General features: G+C 40.9%; 2 protein-coding genes across 2 annotated transcripts; both read left to right on the forward strand.

Moving 5' to 3' along the window:
- The first annotated feature begins 1,164 nt into the window (after positions 1 to 1,164).
- LOC311026299 (15-hydroxyprostaglandin dehydrogenase [NAD(+)]) lies at positions 1,165 to 4,161 on the forward strand. Its single transcript, XM_084029765.1, has 7 exons — positions 1,165 to 1,388; positions 1,717 to 1,840; positions 2,325 to 2,431; positions 2,652 to 2,748; positions 3,264 to 3,340; positions 3,474 to 3,631; positions 3,715 to 4,161. The coding sequence occupies exons 1-7, from the start codon at positions 1,296 to 1,298 to the stop codon at positions 3,830 to 3,832; spliced, it is 774 nt and encodes a 257-aa protein (XP_083885891.1). The 5' UTR covers positions 1,165 to 1,295; the 3' UTR covers positions 3,833 to 4,161.
- Positions 4,162 to 11,242: 7,081 nt separating this feature from the next.
- LOC311025720 (cornifelin homolog B-like) lies at positions 11,243 to 14,151 on the forward strand. The gene is made up of 4 exons (XM_084028804.1): positions 11,243 to 11,398; positions 12,494 to 12,616; positions 12,833 to 12,987; positions 13,645 to 14,151. The coding sequence occupies exons 2-4, from the start codon at positions 12,511 to 12,513 to the stop codon at positions 13,765 to 13,767; spliced, it is 384 nt and encodes a 127-aa protein (XP_083884930.1). The 5' UTR covers positions 11,243 to 11,398; positions 12,494 to 12,510; the 3' UTR covers positions 13,768 to 14,151.
- The last annotated feature ends 6,029 nt before the right edge of the window (positions 14,152 to 20,180 follow it).

Raw genomic sequence — 20,180 nt, forward strand, 5'->3', positions numbered from 1 at the left:
TGTTTTGTCTTCATTGCTTTTTGGGAAGCAGAGAGATCATTTTAGATGCTTTATAATATTTTTGTAGTTGTTTGTTTTTGTTTCTGTTTTTTTTAATTGATTTATTGTCCAGCTGATGGTTAGAATTTGGGTGCAGTATGTTTGAGTGTAACCCAATCAAATCAGTCATTCTTTATGTTGATAACATTTCCATTCTCTCCCAAGATTATCTGAGTAAAACCCGTGTGAAACACCAAAAGGCCTATATCCCTATAAACTATATATACAGTACATCCCATATTATCAGGATGTGTAAACACACTCCCACGAACACAGGATTACTTTGTCATGACCAAAATAATGCACAATGCTTGGATGCACACACATTAAAGCAGCTTTGGGTGAAACCAACAGCAAAACCTCAATATCCTATTGATTGTCATTTAAACACATCACAAGCTATCCCGAGGAAGATGAGCTGACAAATCACACAGCACTGTACCTCCACCTAGTGGCCACATACGCAAATGCATACATGTGAAGTCGCCCTAAGGAAACGTCATTCTTGGCGGTCACCCCAAACTCCATTTAAAAACTGGGCAGTTGTATGCGTTTTCATGTATAAACACAGTTACAAAAAACTCTTATAATAATTGAGTAGTTTTTCACATTTTACAGCACAAACTCTTACATTCGGCATACGTATAACAAACCAGCGAGTTCTCAGCGGTTGTTTATTCGAGATTTTGTGTTTGGTTAATGTTGTGAATTTCATGACATTTAGTGATAAAAAAGTATTTTTTGAAAATGTAAATATTTCAGAACTTATGCCGAATTGAAGATCATGTCTAAAAAAAAACAGGGAAAATACATTTGGCGTTTTACAGCATTAAACTACACGTAATGTCAAGTGAAAATATGTCAAAATGTAGTGTTTTTTCATCGGGAATTTGTGTCACGTCGGGCTGCGAAATTGGCTGCGGTCGTACGCGTTCAAACAACGACTATGTCGACACAAGATGACAGAGCCACAAATGCATGCATGTGATCGGCTTCCTGTTTGTGACTCATCCACGCGCATTCTTCCTACAAAGCACGATTACCTGAACGCGGGTTTCACCTTTTTAAAACGGACGTCATACCCTCAACGTCCGCATGTTAAGACACGGCGGGGTATGTTCTTCGGAAGCTGGGCGGTGTCCGTTTAAAAAGCACACACTTTTCTCCAGCGGGCTGTCCTCAGTTCCTCCTCGGATCATATCCTTAGGGGATCCCTGCAGCCGACAGCCTCCCTCGTCTTCGTGTCTGAACAGATTATGGCGTTAAACGGTAAAGTCGCGGTAGTGACCGGAGCAGCAATGGGCATAGGAAGAGCCATAACAGAGATACTCCTGAAAAACGGGGCCAAGGTGAAGTTGTTTGTATGATAATAAGATGCATAATGGTGTTCAGTAAGTAGAACTATAGGCTGCAAATATATAGTTTATTATGCCACTTTAAAATACACTCAAACTTAGACATGATTGTGTTTTTGTGACTCCAAACCACATTTCTAAAAAAGAAAACAACTTTTTTATAATCTGCAATTTTGCCTTATTCTTTATTGAAATACAATGAAACTTGCACCAGAAGCACTAGAGTTGTACTTCCATCGTCTGGTTCCAAGACTGCTTTAAATTTTGGCCATGGTGTGCCAGTGAACCGAGCTGCTCTTCAGATCGTCCTTCACCTGTACAGGTTGTCCTCCTGGATGTGAACGAACCTGCAGCAAAGAGTTTAGTGGAAGTCCTTGAGAAACAGTATGGACGCGAGAGAACTTTGTTCCTGAACTGCAATGTTGAATCAGAGGAGCAGATCAAAGGTAATACACACTGCACACATGCACACAGACACACAGACACACACACACACACACACACACACGCACACACACACACGCACACACACACACACACACACACACACACACTCTACACACACATGATAAACAAAGTAAGGAAGTGGGGGAGGGAATGAAGTCTCATAATAAACAGGCCTAGAAGTGCATGTTATGACAATCAAGCTCTTTTTGTTGAATATGTGACAAAAAACTGGAACGTTATTGATGAAAATGAAAAGTTATTACAAAAATATATAAACTATTGCATAGAAGTGTTACATTTGAGAATCTGGTGGCAGTGGATTTGGGTTTTTTTTTTTCCTTCTCAAATGACTCACGCATGAAAAATGTTGCATGTTCATTTCCGATTTTGGCCGACTGATGGTTTTCGGCTGCGCTCTGAAGAATGCAACCTTGAAACAGGCCATGTGAGGGGAATATAACTTCTTCTTTTTCTGCTCTCAAGCTGCTTTTCAGAAAACCGTAGAAACCTTCGGAGGAATCGACATCCTGTGCAACAACGCCGGCATCTTGAGCGAGATCAACTGGGAGAAAACTGTCTCCATAAACATCGTAAGAAGTAGAGAGAGTAACAAACTGCCCATCTGGTTGCCGAGATTGCATTGTTTCGTCAACCTCAGACCCGCAACTTTCACATTTCCTTCTTTTCTGCAGTTTAAGTGTGAAGAAATAACCTGTACAGTTCAATTAAGCAGCTCTTGCATTTAACTTCTCCTTCTGGAAAAAAAAGAAGAGATTCTTGCTGTCAAAACCCACGTTTGGTGTGTTGTAGACGGGTGTTATAAGAGGGACTTACCTGGCGATGGAGCACATGAGCAAGCTGAGCGGAGGTCGGGGAGGGGTCATCATCAACACGGCGTCCATGGCAGGTAAAGCCCACCACGTACCGCATCATATGTGTTTGGGTTTTTCTTCCCCAACAAAGAAAACAGAATTCTCTGCATTAACATTACGACGTGAAAGGTATCGCAATGACATCATTTAGAAGGTTGTATAGGAAATGTACTTTTGGGATTTAAGTCCGTAGTACTTCTATTTTATTTCTGTGGTTGCTATGTAGAGAAGCTACATCCAGTACAGCTTAAAAAATAACATACAGCGTTTTTATATTAAAGCTCGATTCGATCAGAGCATCGATATCGCAGCAAACAGCTATTTGCCATATAAAGACAAAGTGGCGTAATGTCTGTCTGAGCAGAGAATGGAGTCGCTCTCCCTCTGTGTGTGTTGTTATCCGAGCCTCTCCCTCTGTGTGTGTTGTTATCCGAGCCTCTCCCTCCTGTGTTGCTAAGCCGGGCTAGTTATCGACATAGCTGCGTGAAAATAAAAGACAACGTAGCAGGATTTCACCCTAATATTGACTGATCTGATCCGCATCCTGAAGGTCTCGGTCCTCTACCAAGCTGTCCGGTCTACACAGCCACGAAGCACGCAGTGGTCGGATTCACTAGAGCTATGGCGGTAAGGATGGTTTTCCAGAAGAACGACTAAGAAAACATTCTTTGTAGCTTTTAGTTTTTATAAACAACAACTTTTAGTGATTGTGTTATAGGCTACCTTGCTAAATGTTTGAAGAATGTGTGTCTCCTACTAGGCCGCCTCTACCCTATCAGGATACGACATACGGTTCAACGCCCTCTGCCCAGGCTTCGTCCAAACTGACCTCTTCTCGGCTATTTCAGCCAGCCTGGGGCAGTTTACCCACTTGGCTGATGAAACCCAACAGTTGATAGAGAAGCTCGGGACAGTGTCGTGAGTCTTTTTTTTTGCTTGAGTCGTTTTGTTGAAGGTGGTAAAGAAGCCCCTGCATTCACTGCAACCTTGTTTCCTTCCAGTATGTCCGAGGTAGCGGAGTCCGTCCTGGAGATGGTGACGGACGAGACGAAGAACGGAGAGGCCTGCTTGGTGGCCCCGAAAGGGAAGCAGTACGTGACCTTTCCTCAGCTCACATAGAGCTCTGCAGTGACAAAACCACAACGGTGCTGGATCTCCAAATCTAATCTTCTCAGCACGTTCACGTGCAAAATATAGACCGAATGCCTCAAGGGCTTTTTTTGTACCTCAGACAAGGAATTCCATAGAATATACATGGAAGGTCTAAGCTGCAGGCTGGTGGCATGTCCTACTGGTTACTAATGCTGAATTATAATGATTGTTTTTGCTATCTACTATACATTTAAAATCAAGAAAATAAATGTTATGTTATGTAATGACGACAAGGTCAATGTCACATAATATCATGCAATCGTATATTGTAGATAATAAATACGTTTATATCACAATGCTGTGTTTTTTTCAAATGTCAGTGAACGGGGGGAAAATATACGATCCATAATGAGTTCGTAGGACAGTAGGTTACCTTGACAACAGCCAGCTACACCACAAGGTGCACAAAGGGTGATGGGATAAGGACGGGGGAGTGCTGCCAGGTAAGGAGAAGTTAATGGTTTATTACAGGTCACTTATTACAGGTTGTATATTCTCATGAGGTTTATGGAGACTGTTTTCCCCCACTCTGTCTCATCCACCAAAGGTTTCTACCGTTTTCTCAAAGGAAGCTTGGAAGCATGAAAAACAACACAGTTAGTTGTTAACTTTGATCATTTTGAAGTTGAACTCAGCCAGGTTATGCAACAATGGTGTCAGCGGACATATGGTCTGTAAATGAAACTCCAGCTTCGTGTTACAGTGGTGGAAGAAGCATTCAAATCATTAACTTTAAGAAAAGTAGCAAGACTGTAAAAATACTCCACCACAAGTAAAAGTGTGTATAATCAAATAATAATAATTTCTGCATTTCTATAGCTCTTTTCTAGTCTTTTGGATCACTCAAGGTGCTTTACACTACAGTCTACATTCACACACCGCCTGCCCATCAGGATCTATGTGTTTCCTTGTCAGAGCATTAGATTTGATTGCTGTTACCACTTTAAGATTCATTATAAAACATCTTACCATGTTCACTTTTGCAGAGAAGCGCTACAGACACCGCAAAAGTTTGATTGGACATCTGAGGGGACCACATACTGTGCTCTAGTTCTTGATTTTTTTTGTTATAAGGAAATATTCTGTTTACTAATATGATTGATAATTGATGATTTCCCTCCTAAGAAGTCCACCTTCTCTTAATATAATGATCAGAGTCATCAGCGAATTGGCTGCTCTCTTGTTATTAAAACTTAACATAACCTGAATAGAGAGCTCACCTTAAACTGGACATAAGTCACTTTGAAGGAAGAACACAATTCCAACTCACAGTCACATTTGCACATATTTGAATTTCAATAAAATGTCCATTTAATCACATTGAAGTTGATTGGATTCTACAGATTCTAGTTGCTACTCGGGTTTTAGATGCACTTTGCCTTTAAGTCATCATCTTTTCTGGAACAAACGGCAGCTGGCCTACACCTCAGCGATGACTGGAAGTCTCGGGGCCTTGAACCTTCTGGACTGTCTGCATGTGGTGTGACAGCCAGACACCAGGATGCGAATGCCTGTCTGACTGTAGAGAATCTGTCTTCCTGCTTGTCTGTAAGCTGAGAGTGCACCGTCAGTCTGTTTTGCTTCATCTGCCATCTTTTTTTCAGAGCCGTCCGTCTCAGCCGTCTTCCTGGTGTTCATGACGGGAGGCCGCCTGCTTCCCGGGTCCGCCAGGCAAACCTCAGCCGGCGTCGGACCCTGCTTTCCGTCTGAGCTGGGGCCGGAGGGTTGACGTGAGAAGTCTAAGTAGGAAAATTGCAGGCCTGTCTTCTTCCCCTCCTGCGTCCATCCTCTGCGGACGAGCCGCGCTGCAGTGAGGATGGAGTCCTCCTTCAGGGGGTCTGAGGGTAGAGGACCAGACGTGGCCGACGTCCAACCCAGACCAGGGGTCACAGGCTCTGGCTTACTGCTGCCGTCCATCCCCCTGATGTCCTGACTCTGGTTTGAGCTCCTAAAGCACCTGTAGATTAAAGCATTAGGTTAGATGACTTGATATTAATGAGGATTACATCAGTGGTTCCCAACATTTGTTTTTTTCTGCAAATATTTGCTTTATTCCAGGTTTAACCTCTTAAAAAATAAAACATCATGAGAAGCTGGAGCTGGAGGTCAAGGACAACCTGTGATGAAGGATAACAGGTTGTAGGCAATGCTACTATTAAGGAGGTCACAAGCCCAAAACGTTGGTAACCATCGGGTTAGATTATAAAAAAGAAATCCAAAAGGAATGTGTAGTTGAGTCTTAGATGCTTTCAGCAATAGTAACATTCATTTGGAGTCATCGTTCTGTCAATTGATGTCATTTCAAATTCCCTCTAGTTTTAGCTCAGCTTTGTTCTCCACCACCCTCTGGGGAAATACTTGGATTTTTAGCTGTTTCATTGTGGTCACCAGCTAGTTGCTAACTCATTCATCAATGAGCTGAAAAAAGAAGCTTTGTTTAGTTTCTGGAAAGTTGGTTCTAATTATCTGGGGGTCATGAGTGCAGCTGAGACTATTCCTGTGTTTTCATATAGTTTCCACTAGAGGGAGGCAGAGATCCTATGAAAGACCATAATAAGCAAGACCAACAGAAGCCATGCCATGCAAACTGCAAAAAACAATTCCAAGAAAGAGAACCTTTTGTTCTGTGTTCAATGAACCAAACTAAACGAACCTTTAAGTTCCGAAGTTGATGCAGACGTGTGGACGAGAGTAAAACTGGTCCTTCTCTGGATGTGGAGACCCTGAACGCCTCAGAGTCCGGGCTGAAGAAGTGGAGAATGTTCCAGTTGGCTCGGAGCTGCAGTCGATCTGGAAGAAGAAATATACGACTTCAGTGTTTCAGACAGTGTTTAAGCTACTTTTAGAGAAATAAAAAACAGTTTGGAAGCAGTTTCTTGAGTCTCACCACTCTTTTTCTGACCCCTAAATAAAAATCACAAGGCAGCCGATTACAACAAACAAGCTCAGCAGAGTAGATGATATGAAACCTGCCAATCAAAAACACTTCAGAAATCAAAGATGATGGGAAACATTATCTTGTACTTAATGAGTAACAACCACCAATGCACAAGTATTGCTCGAAAAGAGTTATTTTTCTTCTTTGTTATCATGCATAGATATGTGAACATTTATCAAAAGCATGAAAACTGTTTATCTACACAATGTACGTATGAATAAATATGCAAAAAAACTGTCAATCAAATTCAGATTCAAGTACCAGCTTTCAGTGGGAGATCCTCATTTCGGTCTTCTCTTCAGTCCTCTCAGGAATGAGTCAGCAAATTCTCTCTGTCGACCCCCTTTGTGTTTTCTCCCCCCTCCCTCTCTCCCTCTCTCTCTCTCTCTCTCTCTCTCGCTCTCTCTCACACACACACACACACACACACACACACACACACACACACACACACACACACACACATGTGAGCAGCAGCTGTTAAACACTTCTTCTCGAGCCTGAGAAAGTATTTTTCAGCTGCAGCCGGCAAATAAATCTCCGATTAACCCACTGAAACCCACCAAACCACAGACGGACAAAGTTTGCAGCTTTACAGCTATAATTCTTCTCAAGAGCCTGGTGGAGACCAAAACAGAGATAAAAGGAGAGTACATATTAGACTTCAATTCATCAGAAACATTATGGTCAATTAATGGTAATGTTTACAAAGTTTGCTAACACTTATTAGAACTTTATAAATATATGCCAATATTCACAAACACAGCAGCCACTTTCCCAAATAGAAATCCGTTGAACGGATGCGTTTCATTCGTGTGTCCATCACAAAAAAGCAATGCATTGGCAATGTTTTCAACAATCTCGGCTTAATATATGTTAAATATACATGTTGCACTGCCCAAAATGATAAAACAAAGATCTATAAATGCAGGTTGAAGCCAACATACTGAAACTGCCTCAAGCTTCGAATCAACTCTGACATTTTCCAGATTCAGTTCAGACCTTTTCCAAAACTAACTGAGGGAGTTGCTTAAACGGAACGTGAATACATTTCAAATTTCTAAACATATTCATATAAATAAATTATATACGTTTAAAAGGAGAATATTTAGGACAAGCTGTAGCTGCTGTATACCTCATTTAATCGTGTTTTTTTTGTTTTTCTGTACTCGGTCACCTTTAAGAAAAGTTTTTTTGGGAATCTTTGGACAAAAAGATTCTATTGACCGTGGCTGGACTGTAACCTGGTCTGTTTGCTCTGATCAGACATGCTGAGTTCAGCAGGTTTTTCGGCTGTAGACAGAACAGGGGGCCGTCGGGACGTCATCACTCATATTTGTGATTCAGAATCCATATTTGACCTCCATGTGAACCCGAAGACATTCTTTGTACACGTGACTGGAGGGAAATGTGTCACATTAATTGTGTGTCAAATAATTCCTGTCATGGTGAAGCCCATCTATGACAGTTCTGACACCTGTGGTAACATATTCCAATTGGAAATTGAAAATGAATGTTTTTCATTTTTATTTATTTTTTGGGGGAAATCTCTTGTGTGAAAAGTGCTCTATTAATAAAGTTTTAATTTTTTAAAAACTTTTTCCCCCACTCTTACTTTATGAAAAATAAAAAAAAATCTGATCCTGGTTAAATATTACTGATCTACTAATATATGGGCAGCTGTATCAAAGTGGATTCAATTCTTTGAAATGTTATTTTCTTGCACTGATTTCATCACAAAAGGACATTGATTTATATTTTATATTATAATAATAATAAAATTGATAATTCATTATCCCAAAAATTTAATTTTCTGTCTTTAATCCACTGCTTTTATATAAACATTGTATTATTTCTGTTGTTTGTTGCACAATTAAGTATTAAGATAAACAAGTCAGGAGCACGAGGTTGTTGAAACCCTTACTGCTCTCGACTATTCCAACTATTTAAGGATTTCACTAAATCACGTGATCATCCGCCCTGGAAAGCTGCTGTTCACGTGTCGACCCCCCCCCCCCCCCCCCCCCCGTTCACAGAACTCTCTGGATCAAAGTGCACACAGGGAACAGATCGGTTCACTTGGTCTGCGCCTCAATGCGACCATCAATGTGGGTGAAAGGTACTGGGAACGCTGCTGAACCCTCCCTCTCATTAGAAACTAACAAAACCCAACAAATCTAACATGTATTATCTGTGCAGCTTAATCCAGATTTATTTTCTGCCCCTCTGTTGTTGTCCTGCTGCTGGACAGGTTCACTGGAGTTAGAACAAATATTAATCCGCTGCTGAAAATAGTCCCCAACTTATTTACTCCAATAAACTTTGGCAGCTGTTTGAGGAAATCACTGAGTTTTGAGAACCATGTTGGATTTTTGGAATTTCTTTGACACTTTGAATAAACTATTCACATTAATATTAGCTCTTGTTCTGCATTTCTCTGTGATGTTTGACAGCTACTTATCTCAGGCCTGCGGGTAAACTGAAGTTCAAAGATAATTGCTGCTTAGCGACAGTAGCCTCTTACCTTCCTGAGAGGTTGAGTCCTGTCAAACGCTTGTTAAAAGGCAAAGACTTTCCAATGTTTCTGAAAACTCTCTTCATTCCTGCTTCTATGGGCGTGAATGAAGTAGAGCAACTTTCAAGGATGAGCTTGCGTGGCATCCTGTCATAAAACAAAGCGGAGAAAGTGTCGGCATTTAATAGAAGGAAGTTAGGTGAGAGATTATAGGCGACATTATCTGATAAAGAGAGGATTTCACAGTAGTCACATTATAGACCTCATCATATCGTGTTCTGCTGCAGGAAGCTGATGAGAAACACAGTTTACAGTAAACGAGCTCGACAAGCTTTCGTTAACAGAAAGTAACTTAAAGTAAGTGCCTTAAACTTGCATTCTCTAAACTGGCCAGAGGGCGACTCCTCCTCTAGAATATGTCAATAAGAACATTGTAAACATTAGTTTATGGTCTAAATCTGTAGTTTCAAGTCTTCTTCAACCCAGCATGACCAGAAAGCAGAAGACGCTTTAGGGGGCGGGGCTTAAAAACAAAGATGGCGATGGCCAAATTCCAAACTTGAGGCTTCATAACAGCAGTCAATGAACCAATGGAAGACACTAGGGTAGCTACGTCAACTTCATATATACAGTTTATGATTTTCACCATTAAAAAAAAAGAAAAGAAGATAAATGTGTTTTATTAATTTAATGATTTGCTCTTTTTGTTTTGATGGTCACCTGATCGTGAATCCGCCAGCTTCAGGGTTGCACCTGAACCGTCCCAACGCTCCACTGAATGACGTATTTAAACCGCGTATATAAACTGTGTTACTTTATTCGAGATGATGATGTCGAGCAGGTCATCGTTGTGGAATTCACCCTTTCTTTGTCAGCCAACCAGGAATGCAGGGTTGGGCAGGTCATTGTCAAGGGAGAGGAGTTTTGATATTAGAGCTGATGACATCATCAACCCTATTGTTTTTTTCTTTTTCATTCACTTGCTTTTTGTAATGCCTGAAGTATTGAGGCACGCTCCTATGTTTTCAGGCTCTAAATGATGGGTGAGGAAAAAAGCAATTAACCACCAACAAGTTCATCAGCATTTAAATGCTATTAATATCATTTAAAACGCCCTTTAAAGCTGGTTATTTATTTGTGTTTGCTTTGTTCCGTCGACCACAGCCGGTATCGTCCTGGTGGTTTTCAACATCCGCAGACTTCCCTGTAGTTTGCGGCTTATTGTGCCTCATTAAAAGGCTGAGCGATAATTACGGGACGGGAGAGGTTTCATGTATTCATGAGTCCTGCCCAGATTTCATAAAGGAGGACATAAAGTCCTAAAACCACCTGCTGCCTCACATCCACCCATCCAATTATACGGAAACAAATCAAATCCTCTTCCATGCAATCAGACTTCTTTTCAAGCAGAGGAGTCGCCCCCTGCTGGCCGTCTGCACCTACAGCATCTTCTTCCCGCTAGCTTTAGAACAAGCCAGTACCAAGTCTTCTGTCACAAAGTCTGCCGGCCCCACCTCGCTATTTTGCATTTTAGGATAAAATCACGTCATGCATGCAGAGTTAACAACATAACGATAAGAGTCATTAACCCCATGGGTAAGGCCCATAAATCAGATTAAATTATGCAACCCATTATGGTCAAAACATATCCAGAGTGAGTCGTGTTTCAGCATCTTTCATTGTTCACTTGTTTAAACCGGCTTTTTACAATATTTTTCATTTGTGGGATTTATTTCATTGCTTGTCTTATTTTACTGTTTGTCTTATTTTCACAATTTTATCATGTGGAGCACTTTGTAAACATATTATTATTATTGTTGTTGTTGTTTACACCCAGAACTTTGTCAGACTTCCGTGTGGTAGCCCAACCCTCGCCGCCATGATGCCTCTGCAGGGAAACAGAATGGTAAAGTGGATGTCAAGGAGCGCTGGAGGAACCGGTCGGCCCAGTTTGTCCCTCAGGTGTTCTGTTGCCTGCAGGTATTTGTTCCCCGGCTGAGAAATGACAGCTTCTCAGTGCAGAGATCAGCTGTGAAAGGACGTCCGGCTCGGAGCTCTCTCATCACACAAACACACCAAGGTAAGAACTGAACTTGTCTTTTTTTATGACAAGAATTCTATTTATTCACATATATGTTTTTTTAATTCTTAACTTGTCTGTATTTGTGTCACATCATTTTTCTTTCATCATAAACTTGGCTTTTAAGAACTAGAACTACTTGTATGTCCAGTTTTTAGTGCCTGCTATTACCAAAGACTTGTCTCGACCTTGTGTTGAAGGGGATATTTCTATATACACACTTCATTTAAATCATTGGCTGAAAATATAAGACTTTGCTTTTGAAAGTATACAAACGATGTACATTTCATTCATGTGATAACTGATAACTGATAAACTTGAAAACTAAAATGACCGGGGGTATTAGGATCTAAAATTGCTGCTGTGCTTCAGAAATGTTGGGAAACGTTAAAAGAAATGCCTGAAGACGGCAGAAGGTTCAACATTTCCGGGAGAACTGATTTCACAATGACAAGCAGACTTATTGAACCGCATGCCAAAATATGTGAAGCATTCTGATGGTTTCTGTTCCGTCTTCACCTTCTGATTATCTTTAAAGTTATCGTTTGATTTGATGTGATTTTTTTAGTGAAACTTCTTATGATCTGACAACCTCACGTTAATATTAGGTTGGGGTTAAGAAATGACTCAATGGTTAAAAAGAAATCCCTTTTTTTTGTATAGTTTTACCAATTGGGCTTTTTTGACAGTGGACCACCAACCCCCTAATTACTGATTCCCCAATAAGACCAATATAATTGTTTGATCAAATGCATGACAAGCCTTTGAACTGCTATATTATATTTATTATTTTATTTGAGTACGTACATCTTCCTCCTCATGTTATACAGAATGAGTAATCACCTTAACATCTTACAAAACAAGTTCCACACAAGTGCAAAAACTGTCATACAGGACTAAACAGTCCCAATAATCATAAGATCACATCTCTGACGAACAGGATTTAAAGTTTGTGGAGAATAAATATCGATTTTATCAGTCGACGAAACTGTAATCCTGAGAATCTTGTTCCAGTGAAGACAGTTAGTTGAATCTCACACGAGTGACACAAACAAACACATGTAACAGTGATCTACATCCTGGTTCCTCCCGTAGACGCCGCCGCCGCCGCCATGTCTTCCAAGATGGTCATCAAGCAGCCTCAGCCTCAGCTGGAGGCCCGAGAGTCCAACCAGTGGGGATCTGGGATCTGTGACTGCTGTGAAGACGTGCCCAAGTGTAAGTGATTCATATTCATATTCAAACAAGAGCTGATGAATTCTGTTCATTATGTCACATATTTAGTGTTTGGCAGGAAGTCAAACCTTCAAAAATCATGCTTCAGATCTTCATCTTAAAATGTGTGTGTGTGTGTGTGTGTGTGTGTGTGTGTGTGTGTGTGTAGGTGTGCCGTGTGTTAATCTGTTTTTTTTCGGTCTGTCTTTCCTGGTTCAGGTTGTTTCGCTTTCTGGTGCTGCCCCTGCTTCGCCTGTATAACCACTAAGAAGTACGGCCAGTGTCTCTGTCTCCCCCTGCTGGACGTGTTTGGTTGCATCCCTCCCATCACCTTGGCCATGAGGGTGTCCATGCGGCAGCGCTACGGCATCAAAGTAAGGCCACAATTCATTCATCGAGAGGTTTGAGTCCCTGAAAGGAGACAAAGGAGACTTTAAAAAATTATATAAATATAAATAATAATTATGAAAATCATTTAAATCGGAGGTCTTCAACGTTTTGAACCCCCAAGGCTGTTAGTAACTATTACATATCGGATAACATTGTGTTCCTTATTAAACCGGACCAATAATAATGTGTAGTGATGATGTATCTATACAACGCTAAGCCATTAAAATAACATTTGTTGACAGATTCATATTTTAATTCTATTGTGTAATTTCTACATCACAATTTCTCAACATAATATTAAGTAAACATGAAGATTAATATGGGTTGTATTCATCTTAAGGTGTATTTTTGGACATATTTACATTTTTGGTAGAAAATAATTTCAGGGACCCCTGCAGTAACTCTGAGGACCCTCTGATATGAAATAAATGGGTTATGTTCCCCAAAAATGATGACACCAACCTTGATTTTTGGGGGTTTGAAAACGTTTTCATGTTTTATCAGCTGCCACCACAATAAAAGGCATACCAAACACAAACTGCCTGGTTAGGAAAGAGAATAGTTTGGGCTGGAAAAGCTCCTTTATGTAAGATCCATATGAATCAGATGATAATGCTGTAATATGCTGTATTTCCCTGCAGGACACCATATGTAAGGACTGTTTGTACGCGACCTTCTGCTCCTCCTGCACCTGGTGCCAGATGTCCAGGGAGATGAGCCGCAGAAGCATCCCGGTCGTTCTCATCAACGCCAAACCAGCATGACCTCTCTCTCGCTGCTCGCTCAACGTCACCACCAGGGGCCGCCACTGTCTCAAGTAACAAAACCACGACATGTCAGCGACTGAAGCCCTTCCAGAAAGACTAATTCTTTTTTTTTTTTTAATATAAAGCCTGAAAGGACTGAACCATTTGAGACATAAGTGTATGTCTGTTATCCTAAAAGTTCACGTTCACACTCACTTTTCTTTAAAAAATCTGATCCCAGTTCAAAAGTATCTCCATCAGCTGTATTTGATGAACATTCATTAACTTATTCCTTATTTTGCTTGCAGTATTTTTTTAAAAATGTAATTTTCTTGCATTCTTGCGTACATTAATTATTGATTTATTGTTAATGAAACCAATTAAATGAATTTAATATGTTGTCATGTCTTTGTTTATTCATACATCACATTGTTAGGAGAAGGGAACAACATGTATTGATTATTAAATTGGCACATTTCATGCAGAGAGACACTTTTAACTTTAAATGACTTCTGATGCAACACCGCCGCTAGAGGGAGCCACACACTCACAATGAGCCGGTAGGTTTTCACAGCTGGTTGTGGGGTCATGTGGGGTCACGGTGCATCAGACCGATGTTGTGCAGCATCTCGGGTCACGTCTGGCGTTATTGGAGGAGGACGAAACGACACGGACGCCTCCCGGTCAACGAAGCTTTTCAGGGTTTTGAGACGGAGAATATCTGTCATCTTTCTGCCTCTGTGAGTTTTCAACCCACAACCGAGGGACACTCAGACGTCGATGAAAGCTGACACGTAGCGCTAAGTGGCACTCAGCGACTTCCCTGTTATGATTTAGTGGCTCAGCTTCCTGGAGAGAACTTTGCAAATCAATTCATTCAAATTAATTGCTACGGAATCGTCGAAATGCTTAGTTAGTGCAGAAAAATGTGTCTACAGGGAAGCAATTAGACTCATAGGGAGTGATATTTCCAGTAATATATAAATGTTTTCTTTAGAATTGGTAAAACATGACAGAATCCTTAGTTATTAATCACGTCCTAAGAAAAGAATTCACAAGAATTCCCATATAAATAAAGAATTCAACATGTATGTTGCTTTGATGCCATGTTTATGTTATTTTGTCCGCCATGACTTTAACTCTGCAAAGATATATTAAAACTATTTTGGGTCATTAGATTGTAAATATTGTTAGCTGTTTCTGTTATTTTGTCCACCCCTTTGTTGGCCGTTATTTTGTCAGACACCTATTTTCTCCAGGAAATCCCCAAAATAGGAAGTTAGTTATTTAATCAAAAATACATGATGAGAAAATTTGACCTCTTTTTGCAATTCAATGTTTTATTTAGTATCTTGTAATTTGACTTCATAAATCAAATGATTTATTGAATTATTATTAAGTATATTTCCCCCATTTCATACATTTTTTTCTCCCCTGGCAGAAATAGGCCTCCATACTGCCAAAAGGTGGCATGTTAGTAATAAAAATAACAAATAACAACAACAACAACAATAATAATAATATATAATAGTGCTTTTTAGCCACTTTGACCGCTTTTTTTGGATTCAAAAGCAGCTTTGGGAGCCGTTCCAACTTCAGATGTCCTTTTCCATCAAAAATAAATTAACTAAAAACAGGCTAAATAAGGACGAGCTGATGTAAGAAGTGTAACATTTGGCCGCTAAAGAGTCAGATATTGTGCTACATATTCAGCTTGTTTTGATAGTTTTCTGCCCTCTAGTGGACAAAAACAGACAAGTGCAGCTTTAAAGGAGGTATGAGCAGCGTTCCATGTAAAACAAATGGAGAAGAGGACATTTAATTCATTTCCTGTTGTTTCCGTTTGCACCGGAGTCACTATCATGTCATATTTTTTTTTAATCAAATTACTCCAAATAAACGTTCCCATCAGTCCGACCCCCCCCCCCCCCCCCCACCGCTGGCACGCTCTAACCCCGGTGTTCACTGTAAATTGCTCAGTGGGTTGTTTTTAATGGGATTATAATGACAGTTATGGTTTGCAAGAATTGATGTTTGTGACTTTTACGAGGTGTGAGTGAGGGGGCGGGGCCAGGCGGCTCATAAAGGCCGCAGGAATGTTAATTGGTCGAGGCCACTGCTGCCCTCTTTGTTCTACTGGCTCATACAGGGCTTCTGTTGCGCCCCGTTAAAGGCCAAAGAACTGATTTAAAATCTGTGACTTTAACCCGGCACCCCCTCCGACACCCCCCACACTCACATATGTACACAGCTTTACCCCCCCCCCCCCCCCATTCTTTCTTCTGGGGGTTTTCCTTCACCACTCCAGGAAGAAAATGGACCCTTTGCTTCCCTCATTTCCTCAATGTTGCTTAATCAGGTGGTTGGCACTCCCCCCCCCCCCCCTCCCCACTGGGTTTGATCCAGTGTGTGTATGTGTGTGTATGTGTGTGTGTGTAGCACTTCCAGCCAGATGACTCTGAGCTGAGGTGAAGCTCGTTTCTGAAAAGGCCAAATGGGATTAGTGTCATTTTTTTTCTTAATTATCTGGAAAATTTGAATAAATGAGCACAACTGAAGAAAGGTATTTTTTTTATTGTTTTGATACACATTTTGTGTCAAAGAAGTCCGATGACCAATTATTGATATTTTGTGTTTAATCGACTGTCATTTCTTGATTTTATTTCCTTGTATTTAATATTTTGTCCTCTCGTTTCTACAACAGCAGCTTCCTCGTTTCACTGTGTTAAAGAATTCTGCTGGTAACAGGTTGGGATTTTCTTACTAATTTTGTCATCAATTTGCCCCAGAAGGAGGTTTGAAGTGTGTGGTTTACCCCGGTATTGGTTTGAGCCGTGTCGGCGGACGGCGATGACAGTCTGTCTGAAATATCCAGTTATGTGTGACATATGGATTCATTGTAATACCTTCAGTGATCCACTTACGTTTTATTTAGTTAGTGCATGTGTGTGTCTAATGTGTAAACATGTAAAAACTATATTTTTACATACATTTTATTTATGTAAAAATATAACATTTATTTGCCCCACAAAGACGACAGCCGACGGCCGACGTGAGCAGAAATCCCGCTCCATACCAGCAGGTGGCGATAGTCTGTAAGGACTCCTGAGAAAAATCCAAGTGGCACAGCAAAAACTAGGGCGAAGACCCAGAATGCTTCAGGGCCTTTGGAGCGAATTAGCGAATGTTAGCATCCTAACATGCCTTTGTATTCTTTCAGCTCCCCATCAGATTCCACTCCAGCCCCAATCCAGATTAATTTGAATCCGGGTCCACTTGAAAACGTGGTCTCAGATACTCAGGTTCACATCAGGTGGGAAAAACCAACCAAAGTGGATTTTTGTTTAACATCTCCTCCGAACTCTTCATCCTCTTGAACGGCACGGAGGCAGGCGAGGGTGTACGGATAAACAGGAAGTCGTTATGCGGAGGGTGACGGATCCGGAACAACATTACTAACGTGAAAGTGGAGCAGCAGGGGAGGGGAGGGGGAGGGGTCACTAGCATGGCGATTCAGGTGCAACGCTCTTTTGTGTTTTCTTTCTATTTAAGAAAGATTTTCAGACCTCGTCACATGATCACCTCCCCCCTATGAACTCTGCTGATGTGTGTGACGTAGAAGCTTTGTTGTTGTTTCTGGCACAACTTCACCTTCTTCCAAGGAGCGAAAAAAGTCATTCGACTTGTATTTTTCAATGAAATGTGATAAGAACTGAAGAGAGGAGCTGAATTCTCTCAGTGAGCGAACCCTGCAATGCGTTCGGGGGTCAGGTGATGGATTTGAACCTGTGTGTCATCCTGTCTGTCCGCCCTGACAGATGGAGACGCCGTCTATCTGTGCATAATTTCCAGGGGGAAGTGTTCCCTTTTAAAAAGACACGGTTGGAGTTGCCGGTGGTGGTGGTGGTGGGGGGGTCGGCTGATAACGGGCCCAGGTTAAGATGAGGCGGGAGGCGTAGTCCGACACACACGCTATCAGACGACGGGCCTCCGAGCAAACAAACGCCTCTGACCTCTGAAAACAACGGCAGCAGGGAGCAGCTGATAGCAAGAGACGGATAGGTGGAGGTTGGCGATGCTGCGGCGTGTAGGGGAGGCAGAGGGCGGCGAAAGGGCGCGCAGGGCACCGATTATCTGATAGGTGTGTGTGTGTGTGTGTGGTTTTCTTTACGCTTGGTTAGTCGTATCATCTTAAAGAGCTGTTAAACCTAAAATATGCCCCAGCAGCCACATTTCCATCTTTTTACATCCAAACTCATGTTTCATGTCATCTGCAAAGATTTGTTCTTATTTTAATCAAATTACAAAAATAAACAAACCTTTTTTCTTATGTTTCTGAATCTCGCTGCCGTCGTGGAGTTCGGTTGACGCGATCACACTTCACAGGTATTCAGCCTCGTTAAGTGCTAACGCGATGATGATGCGATGATTATACGGTGAGGTGAGATGTAGAAGTGTGAGTTTTCCTCCCATCCTCTCTCTAACTATCGGCATTTTGATCATTTAACCACGACCGGCACCTTTCTGTGACCTTAAGGGGAGACGAGGGGGTGAACAATTTAATTAGGGATCACCATCAAACCTCCCTGTTGACTACTTCCATCAAGACGTTTTTTTTAAAAAGTGCTTTTTAGCAGAAAATAAATCTGAACATTGGATGAAGTCTGATTATGACAGATTGCTTCATTGTGTTGACATATTAAAATCAAAAGGTTTTGACATCAGGAGCTTTTGGATCAGAAAATACTTGCCTTAAAATATTTACCATATTTTTAGGAGTCTAATGTATGGCTAATGATACGCAAGCAAAGTCCTTTATATAGATGGGAATGAAACTAGAAGGTCTGGTGCTACTGATGACAATATTTCAAGTTTTTCTAATATGAAATGTTTAAATGTGCAGATGAGGCTTTATTTAATGCTAATGTTTGGTGAATTTAGGAGAAATCTACATACACAAGTAAATAAACTTGGAATGGAAGGAAAATAAACTCTCAAAAAAAAGGTTTTGCCTTTAAGCGACTTTAAAGCACAGTGGTTTCTCACCACAGATATTAATGATCCGTCAAAAAGGAAAAAATACAAACATCTGAAAATGATTCTTCCTAAAAACACATGATGCAACATGGAGTGTCGGATAAGTGAACTAAATAAGAACTTCAGATTGAATCGGGGGAAAAGAAGAATCCAACCTTGACTTTTGGAACGAGATCAGATGCAAACTTCCGTCTCTGGTTGTTGTTTCAGCCTCTTTGACGTCTGTCTAAAAAAAAAACCCAAAATAAACTGATACACAAACCATAATGTACTTTAAGAAAGTTTTAAGTGTTTACCCGTCATGCTGCAAAGTCAGCAAATGTTTGATGTAAAAAAAACACACTTTTCCAAATGCATTAGTGTGGTAGTGTGTAGTGCACCTATGCATTGGTGTGTGACACACAGACAAATGAGGCAGGAGGCAGATGGGAGGCGTCGCCCCAGCAGAGAGGTGAGCGAAGGGGAGGCAGGGTCAATCCATTCTTTGATTACTGAAGCTTGTCATTCAGATAGCAGAGGGCTTGAACACTTGGCGAACTCACCGGACAGCGGCGACACAAGTCTCCTCCACAAACGCCACGCATCAGCCGCCTCTACTGATCACAACACCCGATCAATTTGTTGTTGTCACCGTTTTCTTCCCCCCCCTCACACACTCTCAATTTGAGCTTCTCTGTCAACATAATCAAATAATGAGTTGATAAGAATTAACTGCAAAGGATTTGATATTCAACTGCTTTTTAAAGTCATTTATCCAGTAAAAAATGTAACCTTAATTTAAAATTTAACCTTATAAATATAATATCTTTATTATGGACTGTTTGAAGAGATTGCCTCTGGCTTTCTTTCCCCCATTTTCTAGCATTTTATCCATCAAACTATGAATTAATTGATTAATTAATAAAAACAAATTGTCAAACAAAGCCTTTAGTTGTAGCTCTAATAAAATCATACAAATGTCTCAACTCCTGCAGCCTATTTAAGGCTTCAGTTGTGCTTCCCATGCCCTCCACTAGGGGGCAGCACTGAGAGTTTAACTCAGGAAGGTGAAGAGGATCTGCACCGTTTTGCTCGCCTTGATATACGGCTGCTGGAAACGAGCCCTAAGTGCATCTCAAGGTTCATTGAAAGGGTGAATAAGATCTATAACTCTTGTGTGGATGTTCCTCTAACAGACTCGTTCAGACTTTTAGTTAGTTTGGCCTGAACACCTCCCCAGAAATCTAATTTAAAGTTGTCAACACAGCAGCAGTAACTCCTGCTCATTCGGATACATATCTCTTCAAAGATCCTTTAAATGAAGATAGAGCAATTGCATTTTTTGTGTAAAAATCTGAAATCTCATCTATTTATTTGAGGAAAAGAGTCAAGGATTGTTACATTTTTACCCGACA

This window comes from Eutrigla gurnardus, assembly GCF_963514095.1.
Source record: "Eutrigla gurnardus genome assembly, chromosome: 15".
Classification (NCBI taxonomy): Eukaryota; Metazoa; Chordata; class Actinopteri; order Perciformes; family Triglidae; genus Eutrigla; species Eutrigla gurnardus.

Bases quoted from the DNA above. Each gene is read 5' to 3' on its own strand.
- LOC311026299 (XM_084029765.1), top strand. From the start codon at position 1,296: ATGGCGTTAAACGGTAAAGTCGCGGTAGTGACCGGAGCAGCAATGGGC. The intron at 2,432-2,651 runs GTAAGAAGTAGA...GGTGTGTTGTAG, and splicing joins AAACTGTCTCCATAAACATC to ACGGGTGTTATAAGAGGGAC. The intron at 2,749-3,263 runs GTAAAGCCCACC...CGCATCCTGAAG, and splicing joins CAACACGGCGTCCATGGCAG to GTCTCGGTCCTCTACCAAGC.
- LOC311025720 (XM_084028804.1), top strand. From the start codon at position 12,511: ATGTCTTCCAAGATGGTCATCAAGCAGCCTCAGCCTCAGCTGGAGGCC. The intron at 12,617-12,832 runs GTAAGTGATTCA...TTCCTGGTTCAG, and splicing joins CTGTGAAGACGTGCCCAAGT to GTTGTTTCGCTTTCTGGTGC. The intron at 12,988-13,644 runs GTAAGGCCACAA...ATTTCCCTGCAG, and splicing joins GGCAGCGCTACGGCATCAAA to GACACCATATGTAAGGACTG.